The following is a 16,306-nucleotide window of genomic DNA, read 5'->3' as shown; positions in this document are numbered from 1 at the left end:
TTAAATATTTTTTAAATAGTACTTTAAAATTAAACATTATTATTTTATTAATATAGGATTGGTACAAGACAATATCCGTTAAAAAATAACTCTCAATCATTTGACATTGAATGCTCACGGCCCTAATATTCTTAGTGCTCGAATCCGAGACCTCAATGAATAGCAACAATTCATTTGCAACTATAAAGTAAATAATAAAACTTTATTCAAATTTAACAGAATTGAAGTATCTTTTCATAAATTGACAAACGAGTATTGACAAATTAAATACTTTAAAATTAAATATTTTTTAAATAGTACTTTAAAATTAAACATTATTTTTTTATTAATATGGGATTGGTACAATACAATATCCGTTAAAAATAACTCTCAATCATTTAACATTGAATGTTCACAACCCTAACATTCTTAGTGCTCGAATCCGAGACCTCAATGAATAACAACAATTCCTTTGCAACTATAAAGTAAATAATAAAACATTAAATTTTACTATAAAGTATGTTTGATATTTTGTATAAATTAAGTATATGATATAGTTAGATTGTTTGATAAAGTGGAGAGATTAAATATTTGAGGAATTAAAAAAGAAGAGGGACTGAAATTCAAAAGTTGAAGAAAGTATAAGGAGTGAGCAGAATTAGACACAGTCATGAACTTAAATAAAAGAGAATCCACTCTCCGCACTTCCAACTTTGTCAGTTCCAATATTTGCAGTTTGCTTTTCCATTAATTCTAAAGGAAAAGAATGGAGCAGAAGCTAAAAGCGTTAAGCCATCTATACGTCACCGTTTTCATGTCGGGGTTTGCGACCTGCATAGTGATTCCTGCAATTACAGATGTGACGATGTTGGCCCTCTGCCCCGGCACCGACGAGTGCTCACTCGCCATTTACCTCTCCGGTTTCCAGCAAGCCGTACGTTTTTTTCTTCCCCTTCATTTATTATTATTATTATTATTACCTTCCGCTCCTTATTGATATATATACGTTAGAGCTGCTTTTTAATAACACCGCCGATCATCTCATCGGCGTTTTAGATTATTTCTTTAAACCCGGCGATAAAAGTTTTACGAGTCCGTTCTTCCACGCACCATGTTTAGCAGTTAGATCTTCTTCCTCCCTCGCAAAAGCAAAGCCTTCGTTAATGTGCACTTTTACGGTTGAACTCCAATATATCCATCGTTTTACGTTTACTGCCAGGTTTCCCCATCTTAGATCCACCTGCCCCACACCACAGGAGCAATTTTAAGGATGATCATAGGTCGGGTCGGGTTTTGGCACACTCGACCCAGGCTCGAGTATAATATACTCCTTTATCTATCACCCAATTCTATCCATGTTCAAAAATTTTAATAGTGTTACTTTTCAACATATCATATCATATCATATGCGTACCACCTATAGAGTGGGTGTACACTGGATCCACGTGTTTCAAATATGCTTCATCTCATATCCGAATCATCATTTAAAGTATGAACCGAGTGCTAGGTTAATGGAAAAAAATCCAACTGATATAATATTAACAAAGTTTTTTAAGTTAAAGTTTACGATTAATTATTCTCTTTGATATTATTCAGAATAATTGTGGTTTTATCATAGACAGTATCTTTCATGTGAATTAATACTGAAGTTGCCCCTTGCAAGCAAACAAATTGCATTAACCTGCAAAGTGGCATTAGGGAATAATTGAGATGTGCAAGCGATGTATACATGTTGAAACCAGACATATTATGCATCACTGTCACGCCCATGTTTATGTCTTTGCTGCGTGACAGTTGGGAAACCATACAAAAACTTGTTTAAGGGCAAACAAGCAACTTAGTGCAGCTTTAACTAAAGGGTCCATTTCACGTTTGTCATTGTTCTTTTTTCAACTCTTTGTTTTTGTTTCAGATCCAACCAATTATTCTGCGATTTGGATACACAGACTACCATGTTCTGCAAATATCTAGAAAATAAATGATTTAGTGTCAGTATAATTAATCCTTTCATGAATATGTGGTTGGTATCTTTCTTACAATGAAGATGGCTTGGATAATTTTCGTATGATAAAATCAATGTTATCATTTTTTTTATTAATCTCACGTAAGTGTATGGTAGTATTTATTTAAAGATAATTCTCAATCGACAATGTTCACACCCTTAATATATATAGTACTTTAATACGAGACCTAAAAGAATAACAATAATCCGTTTACCATCGAAATCACTTAATTCATACAAATGTCATTAAATTGATAGCGGCATGGTTAAAATGATAATATAAATTTTCTTTTAGTTAATGAATTTCTTACGATAAAGATAATTTAATTAATCTTCACGTGTGATGTCATCATTTTCACGATTACAAGAAATAATGCTATCGACATCAACTTGTTTTAGAAAAAATTCTAGAGAAGAATCTATATGAATTGACGAAGTTATCAAGGGCATGGGAGGGGATCATCTATATTTTTTGTCTAATAATAATTTTAGTCCCTATTAATTAAAATAATTATCAAATTACACCTTTAAGTTCCTCTCAAATTTTAGATTAAATACTTGTTTACTGTTAACTTCAAAATTAGATGATTTAATCCTTCTAATTGTCTAACCCTTATCTCTGATATGCTTGGAATCAAAGCAAATCACATGTAGAGCATGAAAAATAATAGAGGTTCACAACTGTGAGGACGAAGCTATGCTTCTGTCCCCTTAATATTTGTATTATTAAAGATTATATATACATATATACGTACTTAGATCTTTTAATTTTAGTTTAATTAGATTTTGTGATTCCATTTTCTTATACTTTAGTTATAGTATACGGACCCCGTCCTAGTTGTGACGCGTTAGATGTGATGGAAGCATGCAGGTGATAGGAGTTGGGACGGCTCTGATGATGCCACTTATTGGGAATCTGTCCGATCAGTATGGCAGGAAATCTCTCCTCACTTTACCTATGGCTTTGTCCATTATCCCCTTCAGTACGTATGCTTTTCATTTTCATGTTGTCAAACAATTTATATATGTAAATATGTGAATTGTCTTCCTGCAGCTGTATTGGCGTGCAGCCGAACAACCAATTATTTTTATGCGTATTACGCCCTCAAGACGCTCACTGCCATGATCTGTGAAGGCAGCGTTAACTGCCTTGCTCTTGCTTATTTGGTAATTAACCCTCAATCATTCTGTAACTGCTTTGTAATCATTGTGTAATTGTGTAAGGCTGAAGTTTATGGGCCTCTGCAGGCAGACAACATAGCAGATAGTCAAAGGGCATCTGCATTTGGAATTCTCTCTGGTATAACCTCTGCTGCATTTGTATGTGCAAATTTAGCAGCTCATTTCCTCTCTGCCGGTTCGACATTTCAGGTTAGGTTTTTCCCACCCTTAATTCTTCTCTGCAACCTCCAATCTGCACCTTTCTCATTGTTGAATCAAAACTCTGCAGGTTGCTACGTTCGTATCGATGCTCGCCGTTGTCTACATGAGAATTTTCCTTGAGGAAAGTATACCGGATCGAGATGACAGTATGACACAACCAATCTTGAAAGAAAGTGAAGATGTCATTCAAAAGGATGGCAATGTTGTACCTAGGAAGATGCCTGCATTCAAGAGAATTCCATCCCTTGGTGACATTATTTCCTTGCTGAGGAGCAGGTACTGGTTTGATGTAAATTCCTTCTTTCAATTTTTCGAAGTTTAAAATGACCGGTGAACTTCTGTAATTTCAGTCCATCGTTTACCCAAGCAGCAGTTGTTGCTTTCTTCTATAATCTTGCAGAGGGTGGGTTGATATCTTCATCAATGGTATGTTTTTTTCCCTATCAAATTGTGGAAATAATGTTACACTTTCTCTTATTATACTTCAAAATTCTGTGACCCTGCAGTACTATTTGAAGGCTCGTTTCCACTTTAACAAGAACCAATTTGCTGATTTGATGCTAATTTCTGGAATTATAGCGACCGCTTCGCAGGTATAAACACTGTCGATACATTTCTCGTAGCTATTTGATTCTTTCGTTGATCAATTATCAGTAAAACGTTGTTTTTCTTTTGTGTTTCTGAATCATATTCCTGCAGTTGTTTATCATGCCCTTATTGGTATCTCCCATTGGAGATGGAAAGTTGCTTTCAGTAGGACTCTTAGTTTCATGTATACACGTAAGAGTTTTTTTTCTCATCTTATGCTCAATCTCTTATTAACAATGGTTTGAAGACATGTAAACTGATGAATTTTCTTACCTGCCTTCTTTTGCAGGCCATTATTTACAGCTTGGCCTGGTCACCATGGGTAGTTAGATAAACCCAGAGTTTAACTTAGTTCGATCATAGACAACCAGTTACCCGTATTTATATCTCGTTCCTTCGAATGATTCGATATTTTTCTGCAGGTTCCCTATGCAACCACTGCATTATCTGCTGTGATGGTCTTTGCTCCACCGTCTGTAAGTTCTTCCGTTTATTGACATTTCATTGTGAGCTTTGTTCGATTATCTGAAAGACGATGTCATCTGATCGAATCCAAATTACGAATTATACAGTTACGCAGCATTGTTTCGAAACAAGTTGGCTCGACGGAGCAGGTGACTGAATCTCCCTGTTTTGAACCCTTTTCTTCAAGCATGAATTTAACTGTCAAAACATTTAATTATAACCAGGGGAAGGCTCAAGGATGCATATCAGGAGTGAGTTCCATGGCCAACATCATTGCTCCATTGATTTTTAGTCCTCTCACAGGTTTGAAAAGATTGATATTTTCTATCTTCCCCCAAAAAAGAATTCACGGTTGTTTTTTTTTACTGTTGAAGGTAAATTAACCAATGGTTTCTACTGCTTATCCAGCATCATTCCTATCAGAAGATGCACCATTTCATTTCCCTGGATTTAGTATCTTGTGCATTGCCATCATATTGGTATGGACTTTACTTGGTATAAAAGTAACCAAGTATCCTTTTTACCATCATAGATTCAGTCTTTCGCAATTAAAACGACTCTTTTCAACTTTAACAGGCGATCGCCTTCATTCTGAGTTCGACAATAGGGAATGCTCCTTCAAATTCAAGTGACAAAAGCAGCAGCAATTGCATGGAGGTTTAGACAGGAGAGTGAAATGATGTATGTATAATAATTATAGAAGGTGAAAGTCTCTTTCATATCAATGGATGATTTCATGAAAGGCGACTTTTTATGTGAGACAAAACAAAAGCTATAGAAAGATATTGTTATGAGTATGTACAAGTGCAATGACTAAACAGGGTTACCACAACATTATCATTCAACTGAATAAGTCCTCTGGACCGGAAGCATTCTCTCCGTTATCCAAATAAGCATCGCTGTTGGTGTCGGATATCCATATGAGATCTAGAAGTTCTCGCCCTCTTGCCGATGAGTTTTCTCCTTATTGTTCTGGTCTACTCCCCAGCCTCTGCCATGAAAGTAAACACATCATTAGCATCATTACAATCATTCGGTACATCCAGTCCCTAGGTTTTGGTTTGCACTGAAGACAGTGTGCAAAATTACAATCATCGTTAGCATCATTATAACTGGAAAGATATAAATTTTTTTTACAATTATTGTCGTCGACATTATCATCATATGGTTGGGTAGGTTTTCTGTTTTGGGGAAAAATTGACAGCTCTGAAACTGGCCCATCATAATCTCATCACTACTATCATCTTCAATGTTAAAAAGGGGATCATATCGTCGTCGTCATTATCATACACATCATCCTTGAGGTAAAACAAACGAAAGTGACTTGGTTTTGGCACCTTTTGCAAAGAAGTAATAGCAGAGAGATCAGCTCCTCTGCTTCTCGTATGTCTTTATAATAGAAAAACGTATATACCGACCAATACGAGTGAATAAATATACAGTTATGAACAGAAGACCTGTTCTATGTTTGTCTTCATATTTTTCTTTCTATAAGAGATTAGAAGAACAAGACATACCTCTTCAATATTTGTCGGAGGAATAGCTTTATGAAGAGCCTTTGGAGCCCATATCTTGATAACAGTCTCGATTCCACTGCTAGCAAGAACTGCACTATGAGGATGAGATTCGATACAGTTGACCACGTGCTTCTCTGCTTCCATCACACGAACTAGCTCTCCACATTTCCTCTTCCATATAAATATTCGACCACAGTCAGATCCACTAACAACGTACTCTGATCTCGGTCCAAAGAACCTCACTCCTTTCACCATCTCACGGTTCATATGTCCCTTGTAAACTTGTGGAATACCTTTGTCATTGGCATCCATAGCTGATGCCGACACAGCTGAATGATCAAGTCCAATTTCACTTGCTTCACTACATACAGATGATGAAGATGCCAGGGCTGGATCATGCCCCAGTCCCATATCTCGTGTAGAGAGATAAATGAACTCGTTACTGTGAGAGACTAGAAGTTCACTCTGATCTGAAAAGGCCAAACCTGCTATTCCAACTAGATCATCACCAATCAAATGTGGGGGGGAAAAAACAATCAGTAGGTTGACCAAAATCAGTCGAGCCATCCCACTTATACTTTCGTATAATCATAAAGGCGAGTGAACCCATCAGATCCTGCAACTGCAAAGAGATTTGGGTTCCTTGGATCAATTGCAATAGAGTTGAGCTTGATAACTCGCATGCAAGCCCTGCTATCGTCAAGTGGATAGCATGTGAAAAGTTCAGTAGCTTGTGCAGTTCTAAGATCATTCTGAAATGCAAGTGATAGTGTAACAGAGCTGTATTAGTCGGCTATATTAAAATCAAGCCAAAAAGTAAGGCCATTAGACAAAATGTCATCATACAACAAAAAGAAGAGAACAATAACATGAAAACCAATTGCAGTCAACTAGATATCGAAATTGAACTCCCAAAAGGTTGTCCAACTTGGCCACGGACGACTTAAGTTCTCTCCAAAGAACTATTGGTGCTGCTTCAGTCACGTAAATGTTTGTAAATTATAAACCTAAAAGAATTTTAAGGAAATAATGACGACTTTGCAGTTAAACCCAACTCACATGCTGCACTAACCCATCTGCGCCACAAGTGTAAAATATATGAGGGCTTCCTGGTTCAATGGCCAATTTAAAAGCTCAGCCCTGATGTTTGGCAGCAGCCTAGTTTCGAAGCCGCGTTCCAAAATTTGAGCATGTCAAACCTACAAGTAAGAAACAGCTCTTTAAATTCAGTAAACAAAAGCCTTTGCTTAAGCTCGTGATACTTGTTAGCCATGTAGCACTGTTTTCCATATCAAGCCTGGCGTTCTTTCTCAATGTAATGATGTAAATGATACTTGTTAGACTTTGAAAATCGACTCCTTTTCCATTTAAACCATCAACATTTAAGCTCAAAGGGACGAGATTCATGTAGCAAATTGATCCTAAAAAATTTATTGTAAATTTTAGAAAATTGTTGCTTGCCTAGACAAGAAATTCACCTCCCCATCTGCAGCGCAGGTGACCAAGCTGCGGTCATCTGTGTAAAGCATGAATCTTGCTTGGAAAACATTGTCGGAATGACCCGACCAGAAAGAAAGCTTGGAATGCCCAGTTTCCCAACCCCATACAATAACACGCATGTCATCGGAGCCGGATACTAAATTGTTGCCATCAGCATTAAAGCTCACTGTATTTACACAACCGTGGTGCTTTTTGAGTTTCTTATAAATGCCAAGCCGGGGCACAAGATCCTTCAACATAGAAATTTGTGAAAGATAGCAAGTTAGTTATTCCACCTTCAAGGCCCGCCGGTGTGCCGGATTGGTACTATAAACAGAATATCGATCCAAAACAAGGTAATATAAATAAGATTATCCATTCATTCAGGCAAAACTTCACATAAAGTGCTAATGCCAATATATATTTCACATCCAAGAAAATAAAATTCTATAGAAAAAGTTAAAAATTTTCCGATGCAATCAATGTCAAAGAAGACATTTTAGCACTGTTCTCTCTACCATTAATCATCATGAATTGGCACCCATCGATTATTTTTGCAACCCCAGGTCAATAACAGATGCAAATTAACAAGATTAACTAATATCAACCCGCCATCAATGATCAATTAGACAATTAATCAATGAATGAAAGGGGAATAAGGGATTTCCGGGATTGGAATAAAGAGTTGAAACCTCTCAAGCAGCAAGGCATTTGGCGAAATTCCTAGCTGAGAGTTCCCCGAGTTCCGGTTGCCGAACATCAACCACCGCCTTGTCCAAGCTAATCCTTGGCCTTTCATTAGTCATCGTGAATTTAAGGTAGAAAAGACTACCTTTTTGGTCAAAAATGTTTTTTAAAATAAAATCAAAGAGATGAAAACAAAACTTCGATTCTCAATTGAAACCCAAAGAGAAGCTTAAAAAAGGGTTTCTAGACTCAAACCCGCAAGATAGTCCGCCGCAGCGTTCTGATCACGTCGAACATGTCGCATTTCCATTACCAATCACGATCTCGAAGATCATAGATCGCCTCCACTAGAGCATTCCCGGCCAGTGCATCAGAGGTGTTATACCATATCCTCGATACCTCCAGGTTATCCGTTTCTATTTCCACCTGTCGATATCCTAACTTCCAAGCACGTAGAAGAATGTCATGAAGAGCCCAGAACTCGGCAACAAGCACCGAACAACGTCCAAGGCTGCGGGAATAGCCAAACAACCAAGTACCCTCAGCATCCCGTATCAAACCTCCAGCAGCGGCCATGTTGTTGCTACTCCTAACTGCTCCATCCGAACTAATTTTGATATTAGTGTCTACAAGGACAGCTGCCGTTGTAGCTGAAGAAAACTCCATTGTTAGTCGACTACAACGAGTGAGGAAATCATCTCTTTGGGTGTAGTCAGGCTCAAGAATCAAACAACATCTCTGTTTCCAAAGCTGCCAACAAATAACCGCGAACTTTATATTCCAATTTTCTCCATCAATGGCGAGGGATCCAGGCGTAAAGAGGTTAGTTTGAATATATATTTTTTAATATAAGCAACTAGTCTTATTACAAAAATGAAAATATCTAAAATTATAAAAAGTGTTTACAATTTTTTTTTAGAATTCAAAATAGTAAATATCTCAAATTACAATAAAAATTTATAATTATAATTGTAAATTAAGCACATAATTAAAAAAAATTATAATAATTAAAACAAAACTAGCAATTTAAAATCACATAAGGATAAAAAAAATAAAAGATTAACAATTTTACCAAGAAACTCGAACAAAGATAAATATAAAAAGATCTAATCATATCGGCAAACGAACCACAAAAGGGATCAAGCTATTGAAAGATCACCGATAAAATGCAAATCAGACTCGAGCGATGTGAAAAACTATCCACAAACGTAAATTGGGTATCCACATTTAATCCGAGTATCCAAACCAGAGAATATCAACAATATATTAAATAAGCACTATCATGATCAGTCGTGGCGTTATCAACATGTGTTATAAAGACAACTAAAATCGTGTCATACCTAGAGACTAATAAAAAATAAAATAAAATAGAGATACGATATAAAGAAGAAAAAAAATCAATATAGAATGTCGGAAGTCGACAACCAACATTAAAGTTGATGTCATTATTAATCAACAAAGACCAAAAGGAAAAGAGATGAGCGACAAGGGTTTACAACTATTATTGTGAATTAGATACATAATTTGAATATTTTTATAATATTAAAATTAGTTATTTTAAATCATATAAGTACCGGGCCATAAATGAAAAAGGTTAAAAACTCAATCAAAAGACTCGAACGAAATATATGACCGCATTGATAAACGAACCACAAAAATGGATTAAACTATTAAAAACTATCGAGAACCGAAAATCAAATTAGAGCGTCATGAAAAACTATCTACAAACACAAAATCGTATATTCAAATTCAATATGAAAATCTATAGTAAAGAAGATTAACGTGATTACAAATAAGCGTCATATTGATCAACCATAATAACATCAAATCTAACCCTAAAAGAACAAAAATAAAAAATAATAGTTAAACGATCGACAAAGAAGACTAAAGACACTTTCATTTCAAGTATTGAAATTTGGTTCAAATATTTATATCGGCATAGTCAATAATATTTTTTTTTGAATTTGTCATTGATTTAATCTTATAAAACATCATTAATTTTTTCGATCATCATTTGTTGCTGTAATATTGATACCCAAATATTTATTTATAATTTATATTATTTCTGTTTAGAATGATTTTATGGGAAATCCATTTAAAATGGATAAACTTCAAAATCTAAACAGTGAGATGGTTACATCATTTGTTCCTTGCTCGTGCACGCCACAATATCTTAATGTTGACGATAAACTTATGTGTGTTTGATTTTGAAAGGGGACAGGGTGTTTCTAGTCCTTGAGAGAATTGCCCTGCTTGTTTTGGCCACCTCCTCCGTGGGTAACTTGTTCGGAATCAGTGATTCCTTCAAGGAAACCCGTTTAGATGCTCTCCAACTCCGATCAGTTTGCCGTTCATGACATTCCTTTCCACCAAACCTTTGCTCGAATATATCCCATTTTCCATGTCACCAGAAATACCTCGTTCCCCGCCGGAAACCACCGTAACCAATGTAACCCCGTCACCGTGCAGCTAATCTTGCGGTCGATATTGGTACAATCTCGTGATGCTCACCTTGTTACATCGATACGATCAGGTGAAAATGAAAGGACTTGACTTGAAAATGTGCATGGTGTTCAGGATATTATCACCTTCGATAACAAGTTTTACGCCATTGATCAAACGGAAGAACGACCGTAGTTGACCGTTGTTTAAACGTTGGCTTTATACAACATTTTGATCGAAATGCTCGTTGTAAGAATCCACAGGTCTAACTAGTCGGTATTAGCTCACAATAGGAGATTTAAAAAATATCAAAACTTTGAAATTGATATTCCTAATGCAAAGAAATATACAAATATTAGATTTACCCATATTCAGACACCCAATGAAACTAAACAAATGGTTATGAATCTTTGGTTTCAGTCTCTCTCGGGAGCATTCTCCGAAACTCTTCTTGCGCTGAGGTTCCCGGTATACGACCACACCTTCTCAAACTCGGATGCATACGGTTTCTCGTGTATCCAATCAGGTTCTTCCTTAATACCATTTCTCTTCAAAGATGAAGCTGCCCTTCCTGGACTTCCGGTAATCGGAGATGAAGAAAAGGTCGGCGTCGCGAACGGAGAGGCATAAGGAGTGTGTTGAATAGAAAAGGGACTGGGAGACATTCTCCTCTGTATGGGCCGACTGCTTAAGCCGCCCCTGCTGAAAAGGGCGATCGATTCGGCTTCAGCACAATGCTTGACAGCATCATCAACATATAGGACATCATCTATCCTTGCCATAATGTTGAAGGCCAAACTCTCCATCACCCTTGAGTAGCTTTCAAGAATTGATTGCCCAACGTCCTGCAATTAAAAGATTATGAGGTCTATATAACCTAAAACAATGAGGTCGATTCGAATCACAAATCGAGTAACGGTGGGAACCACTGCTTACAAAATGTACCCATCAAGTAGAGGAGGTTCACCTTTCACTTCAGAGATTACCAAAACAAGATAACGTGGTTTGTAAATTCACTCAATATAGGCCCCCCATTATCCCCTATTAAAATGCTGTGGTCCCAAGATCATGGATGAGTACACATTGGCAAAAGATACAAGGAAGTACTTATCCAAAAAAAAAAAAAGATACAAGGAAGCAACATAAGTTGGTCCTATTCCTCCCAAGGAGCTACCATATCTCATTTATTAGGCCACATGGTTAGGCGGACACGACGAAAGATTCAATGTGAAAATACCTTGTTATATTGAATTTTGTTCATATCCAATGCGGTCTGCGGGAGGCCGGGAAAACGAACCCTCAAGCTATGTAAGAGAGTCTCAGCTCTTTGAGATAGAAAGTTGTTCCTTTCACTGTCAGAAACAAGGCCCTTGACCTTTCCTCCCCACGAAGAACGCCTACCTTTTATGTGATTCATGTGTTTCCTATGATCTTTCTGCTTCCAAACATGTACCGCTGCCTCGATCCTGTTGGCTGTTTCCAGAGTGTGATGTTCCGTTGACAGATCAAGACAATCGAGGAGACATTCAGGCGAGAACTGATCCGCTGTCATGTAGCGGTAGATAATATCTCCCAGACAAGCCTTTCCATTCTGATGACAAGAAAAATATGTTAACCCTTCAAGCAGATATAAGGTAAATCATACTAAATCACAATTAGCTACGCCAAAATCCACCTCGCTTAGTTAACAGGTCTCTTGATAAAGATGCTCATTAGCTTGACAGATCAATGTTGACTACCTAATACTAACATTTAAGAAATCTCACCCAAAATGTAAACAACGCATACGGTTTTCGGCATGACTGCAAGAACTTCAGCTGCTCGAGAAACAAAGCAACATACCTTTGGTAATGTCTCCAAGTAAGCAGTAGGTATCTCCATCTCGGCGAGCACACTGTTATTAATCGCCATGGCTGCCTTCAGTATTTGGTTTGTGTTATCCCTACAATGTTGCAACTTCTTCCTTGTATCCTCTGACAAACCATTCGTCGGCACTTTCGGACATGGCAACCACCACTTCTCTTCCTGCCTAATAGAGGGCCTCCCTCCAGAAACAAATGGATAATAAGCACCAGAGTCCCCACCATCACCCACGACTATCCCACGATCAACGTACCAAAACTCTGCCTCTCGAAATCCGTCAAGCATGGTAATCAAAATCACATCGAGCTTCTTAAGGGCTGGAAGACTTATGTACAAATCCGACCTTGGCCTTGTCACCATGACTTCATATGTTCCTCCCCCTGGGAATTGTTGTATTGAAGGTACAAGTTCAACGATCGAATCGCTCACACACAAGAGCCACTCCATTTCCCGCCTCCACATTGCCTTCTTCTGCGGGGCTAATGGCTCTAATCTCCATAGCTCACCGAACACGGTGGCTGGCATTACAAAGAAGAGCACCCATTTAGCTTAAAAGAAGGTTACACAAAATGCAGATATATACATACCACAAGGAATTATAAGCAAAATGGAGCTAACCGGAGAGATTCGTGATCGCATTCGAAATAGCGAGTGCAGTACACACTCCTTTCCCACCTCCAGACATGTCTTCTCCTAAAAGAAGCTTAGCAAATCTCTCCTTCATCATCTCAACTCCTACATGATATGGAAAACATTGCAAAACCCAGGTAAATGCTTAATTATCCCAAAATTCCTTCATAAAATATAAAAATGAACTTGATATGATACAAAATGATTTAACAGGTGCAATTTTTCCTTTAATTTTCATCCCTACTTGGATTTGTTTGTTCTTTTTTAATATTTGATTTAGTAATTTTTAAGGACAAAATTAGAAACAAGCAAATCGATGTAAGAAATATACAAACCATTTTGAAAGATTTTATTCTAATTATAATGCAAAAAAAAAATGAAGAAACCGGAAATACCGGACAAATCGGTGTCACGTTTCTCAATCTTCTCGTCGTCGTCATCCCAAATCACGACATCCTTCCCACCAATCACTGGCACCTGAAAACCGAACCCTCCGGCAGCCATTAACCTCGGGGATGACGTCATCGAACTGGAACAGCCTTCTCCATCGAAACGCCGACACGAGAAGCTGCTGCAACTCTCGGATTCGCTGACGTCAGCGCTCAAACTGTAGCTCCCACACCGCTCGCTCTGCTGATCGGAACCGTCGTCGGAACATTCACTTGCCATGATATTTTCTAATCGCAAATTCCAATGGCTTTAAAAAAAGAAAGCCCTCAGACGCATTTGCTAAACGAAGAAGAAGAAGAAGAGAGGTGGGTCTTTCCCACTTGTAGCAGTGAAGTAAAATATATATATATATATATATAAAGTGAAAGATCTCGTAAACAAGTTTTCGTTTCTTTTCTTTTTCACCTTTCTCTCTCTATATTAGTACTGAAACTTTTAATTTGTTGCGTTGCTCTTTCTCTCTCTCTCTTTCCATTTGTGACGGTGTGTTTGTGTGCGCAAAATCTTAAAGAGACGGCTTTGCCCAGTGCTTTGTCTTTCCGTCAAAGCTCCTCCATGCCCCTTAACCCACCCGACAGTAGCCTTTTTCTTTGCAGTTTGGACCCCACTCCTCCTCTCAATTCCCCCTTTCTCGCCTGTAAATATTGGATTGGTTCAACGACTTAAATCAATAATTAATACTTTGGATCATTAGACTATATCAATGAAATAAAAAATATATATACTTCATTCCAAACGTTACACTTTCTAAAATAAGTTTAGTGATTTTCTTTTCAATGGTAACATTTTAGGGTACATAAGTAAAAATAGAATTCCGACATTTATAAGTAAAAGACAAGGGAACATTGGTGTAGAGTAGAACGGCTAATCAACGACAGCGCCAGCTCCAGTTTAATCTAATAGGATAAAACATTATATTTTTAAATGAATTTAATAGTTTGAATCTTAATTTTGTAAAAAAGTTATTCATAATTAGATTTTATAATATTTAATTTAAATTTATCAATTAAAAATTAAATACTACTCCTAGTTATATAAATAAAATACAAATTATCCAAATTATTACAAATTTAAAAATCTAAATCCAAAGGATTGATATTTTAACTGGTTAATTTTTTTTAATTTTTATTAATTATCTTTAACGGACAAACCAATCTATCAAGCCAATTGAAGAATAATAAATTGATCCATTGGTGATTCAACCAATTAAATCAATTTAAAGATCATTAATTTGGTCGGTTTGACCATTCATTCAGTTTCATAACACTAAATGCCGCTATAACTAAGAGACCATTCACGGTTACTTACACAAACTTTTTCTCTGGCGAGGCGGTGGCCGCCTCCACCACCGTTCTTGCTACTTTTTTCTATTTTTCGACCATTTCTTCCAAGATCTCAACAGCCCAACACAATGACGTTGAACCCTTTTTCATGTTCTTTGAATAAGGGTTTGGTCGGCCCTGCTCTGGTGTATTTGGATTTAGGATTCGTCGGCTTTCGTCCACAATTTTTCTTCTCGTTTGATTGGGTGTTTCTCGTCTAGCTTGGTGAGTTCGACTCTCTCTTTCTTCCAGCTGTGATTATATTCCTATCTCTATTTGATTGCTGGTTCGTGCTCGAGCTTCGGTTACTCTTGACATGAGTTTCAAAGTTTTTGAGATACTGTGTGGGTTTCTGTCAGTTTATGGAGTTAGATTGCGATAGTTATTTCTGCTCGCAAGATGTTTGTGTTAAAGCCATAGTGAACCAATCTTTTGCTCGTTTGATAAATATAGTATGAGGGTTTATGGCAGATTATGGGTGCTATGGTGAGGCCATATGTGTGTTCTATCCATAGAAGAGGATTCGAGTAGGTGCTAGGTTTGGATTCGTTAATGATGTTGATTCTAATTGTGATTTTCTCAAGGTTTTAGCCTCTGCATAATTGTTTAAGTTAGGTGCGTGACTTTAAGGGATGAGGAAGTTTTAGGTTTTGGTTTTTGAGGTTCTTGTCATGGTTTGTAAATGATGTCCAATGTCTGATTCTGTGTTTCGTGCAATGCTTGTTGTCTATGCGATTTGAATTATGTGCGATCCTTCGTTGTTTGGGGAGCTGGGTAATGCGTTCTTCCTGCTCTTGTAGTTGGGTTTTGAAATGGGGAGGCAAAGCTTGTGCAGTTGTTTCTATGGTTTGGGTGTGTTGTGATGTTATTGCTTTGCGTTTTACAAGAGATGTTTTGGGTCAGCTGGGTAGGTTTCAATTGTTTTAGTTCTCTGGATTTTGCTTATGTTCTGCTTGAGACTTTTGGCAGGTTATGTAATTTGGGAGCTATCTTCTCTGGCAGTCCTGGTAGCAATCGAAGCTTTCTGGTTCTTTTTTTCGATTGAATAGCTCTTTTGTAGTTCGAGCTACATTGTGTGGGTGAGGCGGTGGGTGTCGTTGTACCAATCTTAAAACTGCTGAAGAAATATTGAATGTGAGTATTTTTAGTTGGATTATAGATTTTGATTTAATTTCACATTCCATCATACTAAAATGTTTAGATGGGTTATAGATTTTGAATAGCAAGAAATGTTTGAATTTCAGATTCTGTCATACTAAAATGTTCAGCTAAAATGTTTAGTTGGCTTATAGATTTTGAATAGAAAGAAATGTTTGAATTTTAGTTTCTGTTTTAATTGAATTTCAGATTGTCTGTTGAAAATATTTTTGATGTTTCAATATAACAAATAAAGTATTAATGAATTTTAAGATTTTATATTAAATTCAAATATAATATTCGATTCAATTAATCGAATATAACAAATATTACTCCAAGTTTTCAAATATCAATTTTACTCT

The 16,306-nt window shown here is 36.9% G+C and overlaps 2 protein-coding genes, 1 long non-coding RNA gene and 1 pseudogene across 4 annotated transcripts; 2 read left to right on the top strand and 2 right to left on the bottom strand.

Annotated features, from left to right (window-relative positions):
* Window positions 1-707: 707 nt before the first annotated feature.
* On the top strand, window positions 708-5,214 carry LOC120123168 (hippocampus abundant transcript 1 protein-like). Of its 2 annotated transcripts, none has more exons than XM_039142123.1 (14): window positions 708-913; window positions 2,853-2,961; window positions 3,033-3,148; window positions 3,230-3,352; window positions 3,432-3,640; window positions 3,715-3,790; window positions 3,871-3,957; window positions 4,064-4,144; window positions 4,242-4,274; window positions 4,375-4,428; window positions 4,525-4,566; window positions 4,642-4,720; window positions 4,826-4,896; window positions 4,994-5,214. In XM_039142123.1, the coding sequence occupies exons 1-14, from the start codon at window positions 746-748 to the stop codon at window positions 5,078-5,080; spliced, it is 1,335 nt and encodes a 444-aa protein (XP_038998054.1). In that variant the 5' UTR covers window positions 708-745; the 3' UTR covers window positions 5,081-5,214. The 2 variants fall into 2 exon arrangements, with proteins under 2 accessions (XP_038998054.1, XP_038998053.1); XM_039142122.1 differs by having other exon boundaries at window positions 2,853-2,964; window positions 3,036-3,148.
* On the bottom strand, window positions 4,986-7,756 carry LOC120123169 (annotated as a pseudogene).
* A 3,065-nt stretch (window positions 7,757-10,821) lies between these two features.
* Window positions 10,822-13,798, bottom strand: LOC120123163 (rop guanine nucleotide exchange factor 1-like). The gene is made up of 5 exons (XM_039142116.1): window positions 13,431-13,798; window positions 13,024-13,140; window positions 12,385-12,923; window positions 11,780-12,133; window positions 10,822-11,387 (listed from the first exon to the last, which is right to left on the bottom strand). The coding sequence occupies exons 1-5, from the start codon at window positions 13,702-13,704 to the stop codon at window positions 10,959-10,961; spliced, it is 1,713 nt and encodes a 570-aa protein (XP_038998047.1). The 5' UTR covers window positions 13,705-13,798; the 3' UTR covers window positions 10,822-10,958.
* A 969-nt stretch (window positions 13,799-14,767) lies between these two features.
* On the top strand, window positions 14,768-15,965 carry LOC120123233. The gene is made up of 2 exons (XR_005516176.1): window positions 14,768-15,032; window positions 15,777-15,965. It is a non-coding gene; the product is annotated as an uncharacterized LOC120123233 (long non-coding RNA).
* The last annotated feature ends 341 nt before the right edge of the window (window positions 15,966-16,306 follow it).

The sequence above is a fragment of the Hibiscus syriacus genome, unplaced genomic scaffold (assembly GCF_006381635.1).
Source record: "Hibiscus syriacus cultivar Baekdansim isolate YM2019G1 unplaced genomic scaffold, ASM638163v2 tig00110391_pilon, whole genome shotgun sequence".
NCBI lineage: Eukaryota > Viridiplantae > Streptophyta > Magnoliopsida > Malvales > Malvaceae > Hibiscus > Hibiscus syriacus.
Note: the sequence above shows the minus strand (reverse complement) of the source record. Positions and strands in the feature narration are given on the sequence as shown.

Bases quoted from the DNA above. Each gene is read 5' to 3' on its own strand.
- LOC120123168 (XM_039142123.1), top strand. From the start codon at position 746: ATGGAGCAGAAGCTAAAAGCGTTAAGCCATCTATACGTCACCGTTTTC. The intron at 3,353-3,431 runs GTTAGGTTTTTC...AAAACTCTGCAG, and splicing joins CTGCCGGTTCGACATTTCAG to GTTGCTACGTTCGTATCGAT. The intron at 4,275-4,374 runs GTAGTTAGATAA...ATTTTTCTGCAG, and splicing joins GCTTGGCCTGGTCACCATGG to GTTCCCTATGCAACCACTGC.
- LOC120123163 (XM_039142116.1), bottom strand. From the start codon at position 13,704: ATGGCAAGTGAATGTTCCGACGACGGTTCCGATCAGCAGAGCGAGCGG. The intron at 13,141-13,430 runs GTATTTCCGGTT...CATATCATGTAG, and splicing joins ACGTGACACCGATTTGTCCG to GAGTTGAGATGATGAAGGAG. The intron at 12,924-13,023 runs GTTAGCTCCATT...TTGTAATGCCAG, and splicing joins TGCGATCACGAATCTCTCCG to CCACCGTGTTCGGTGAGCTA.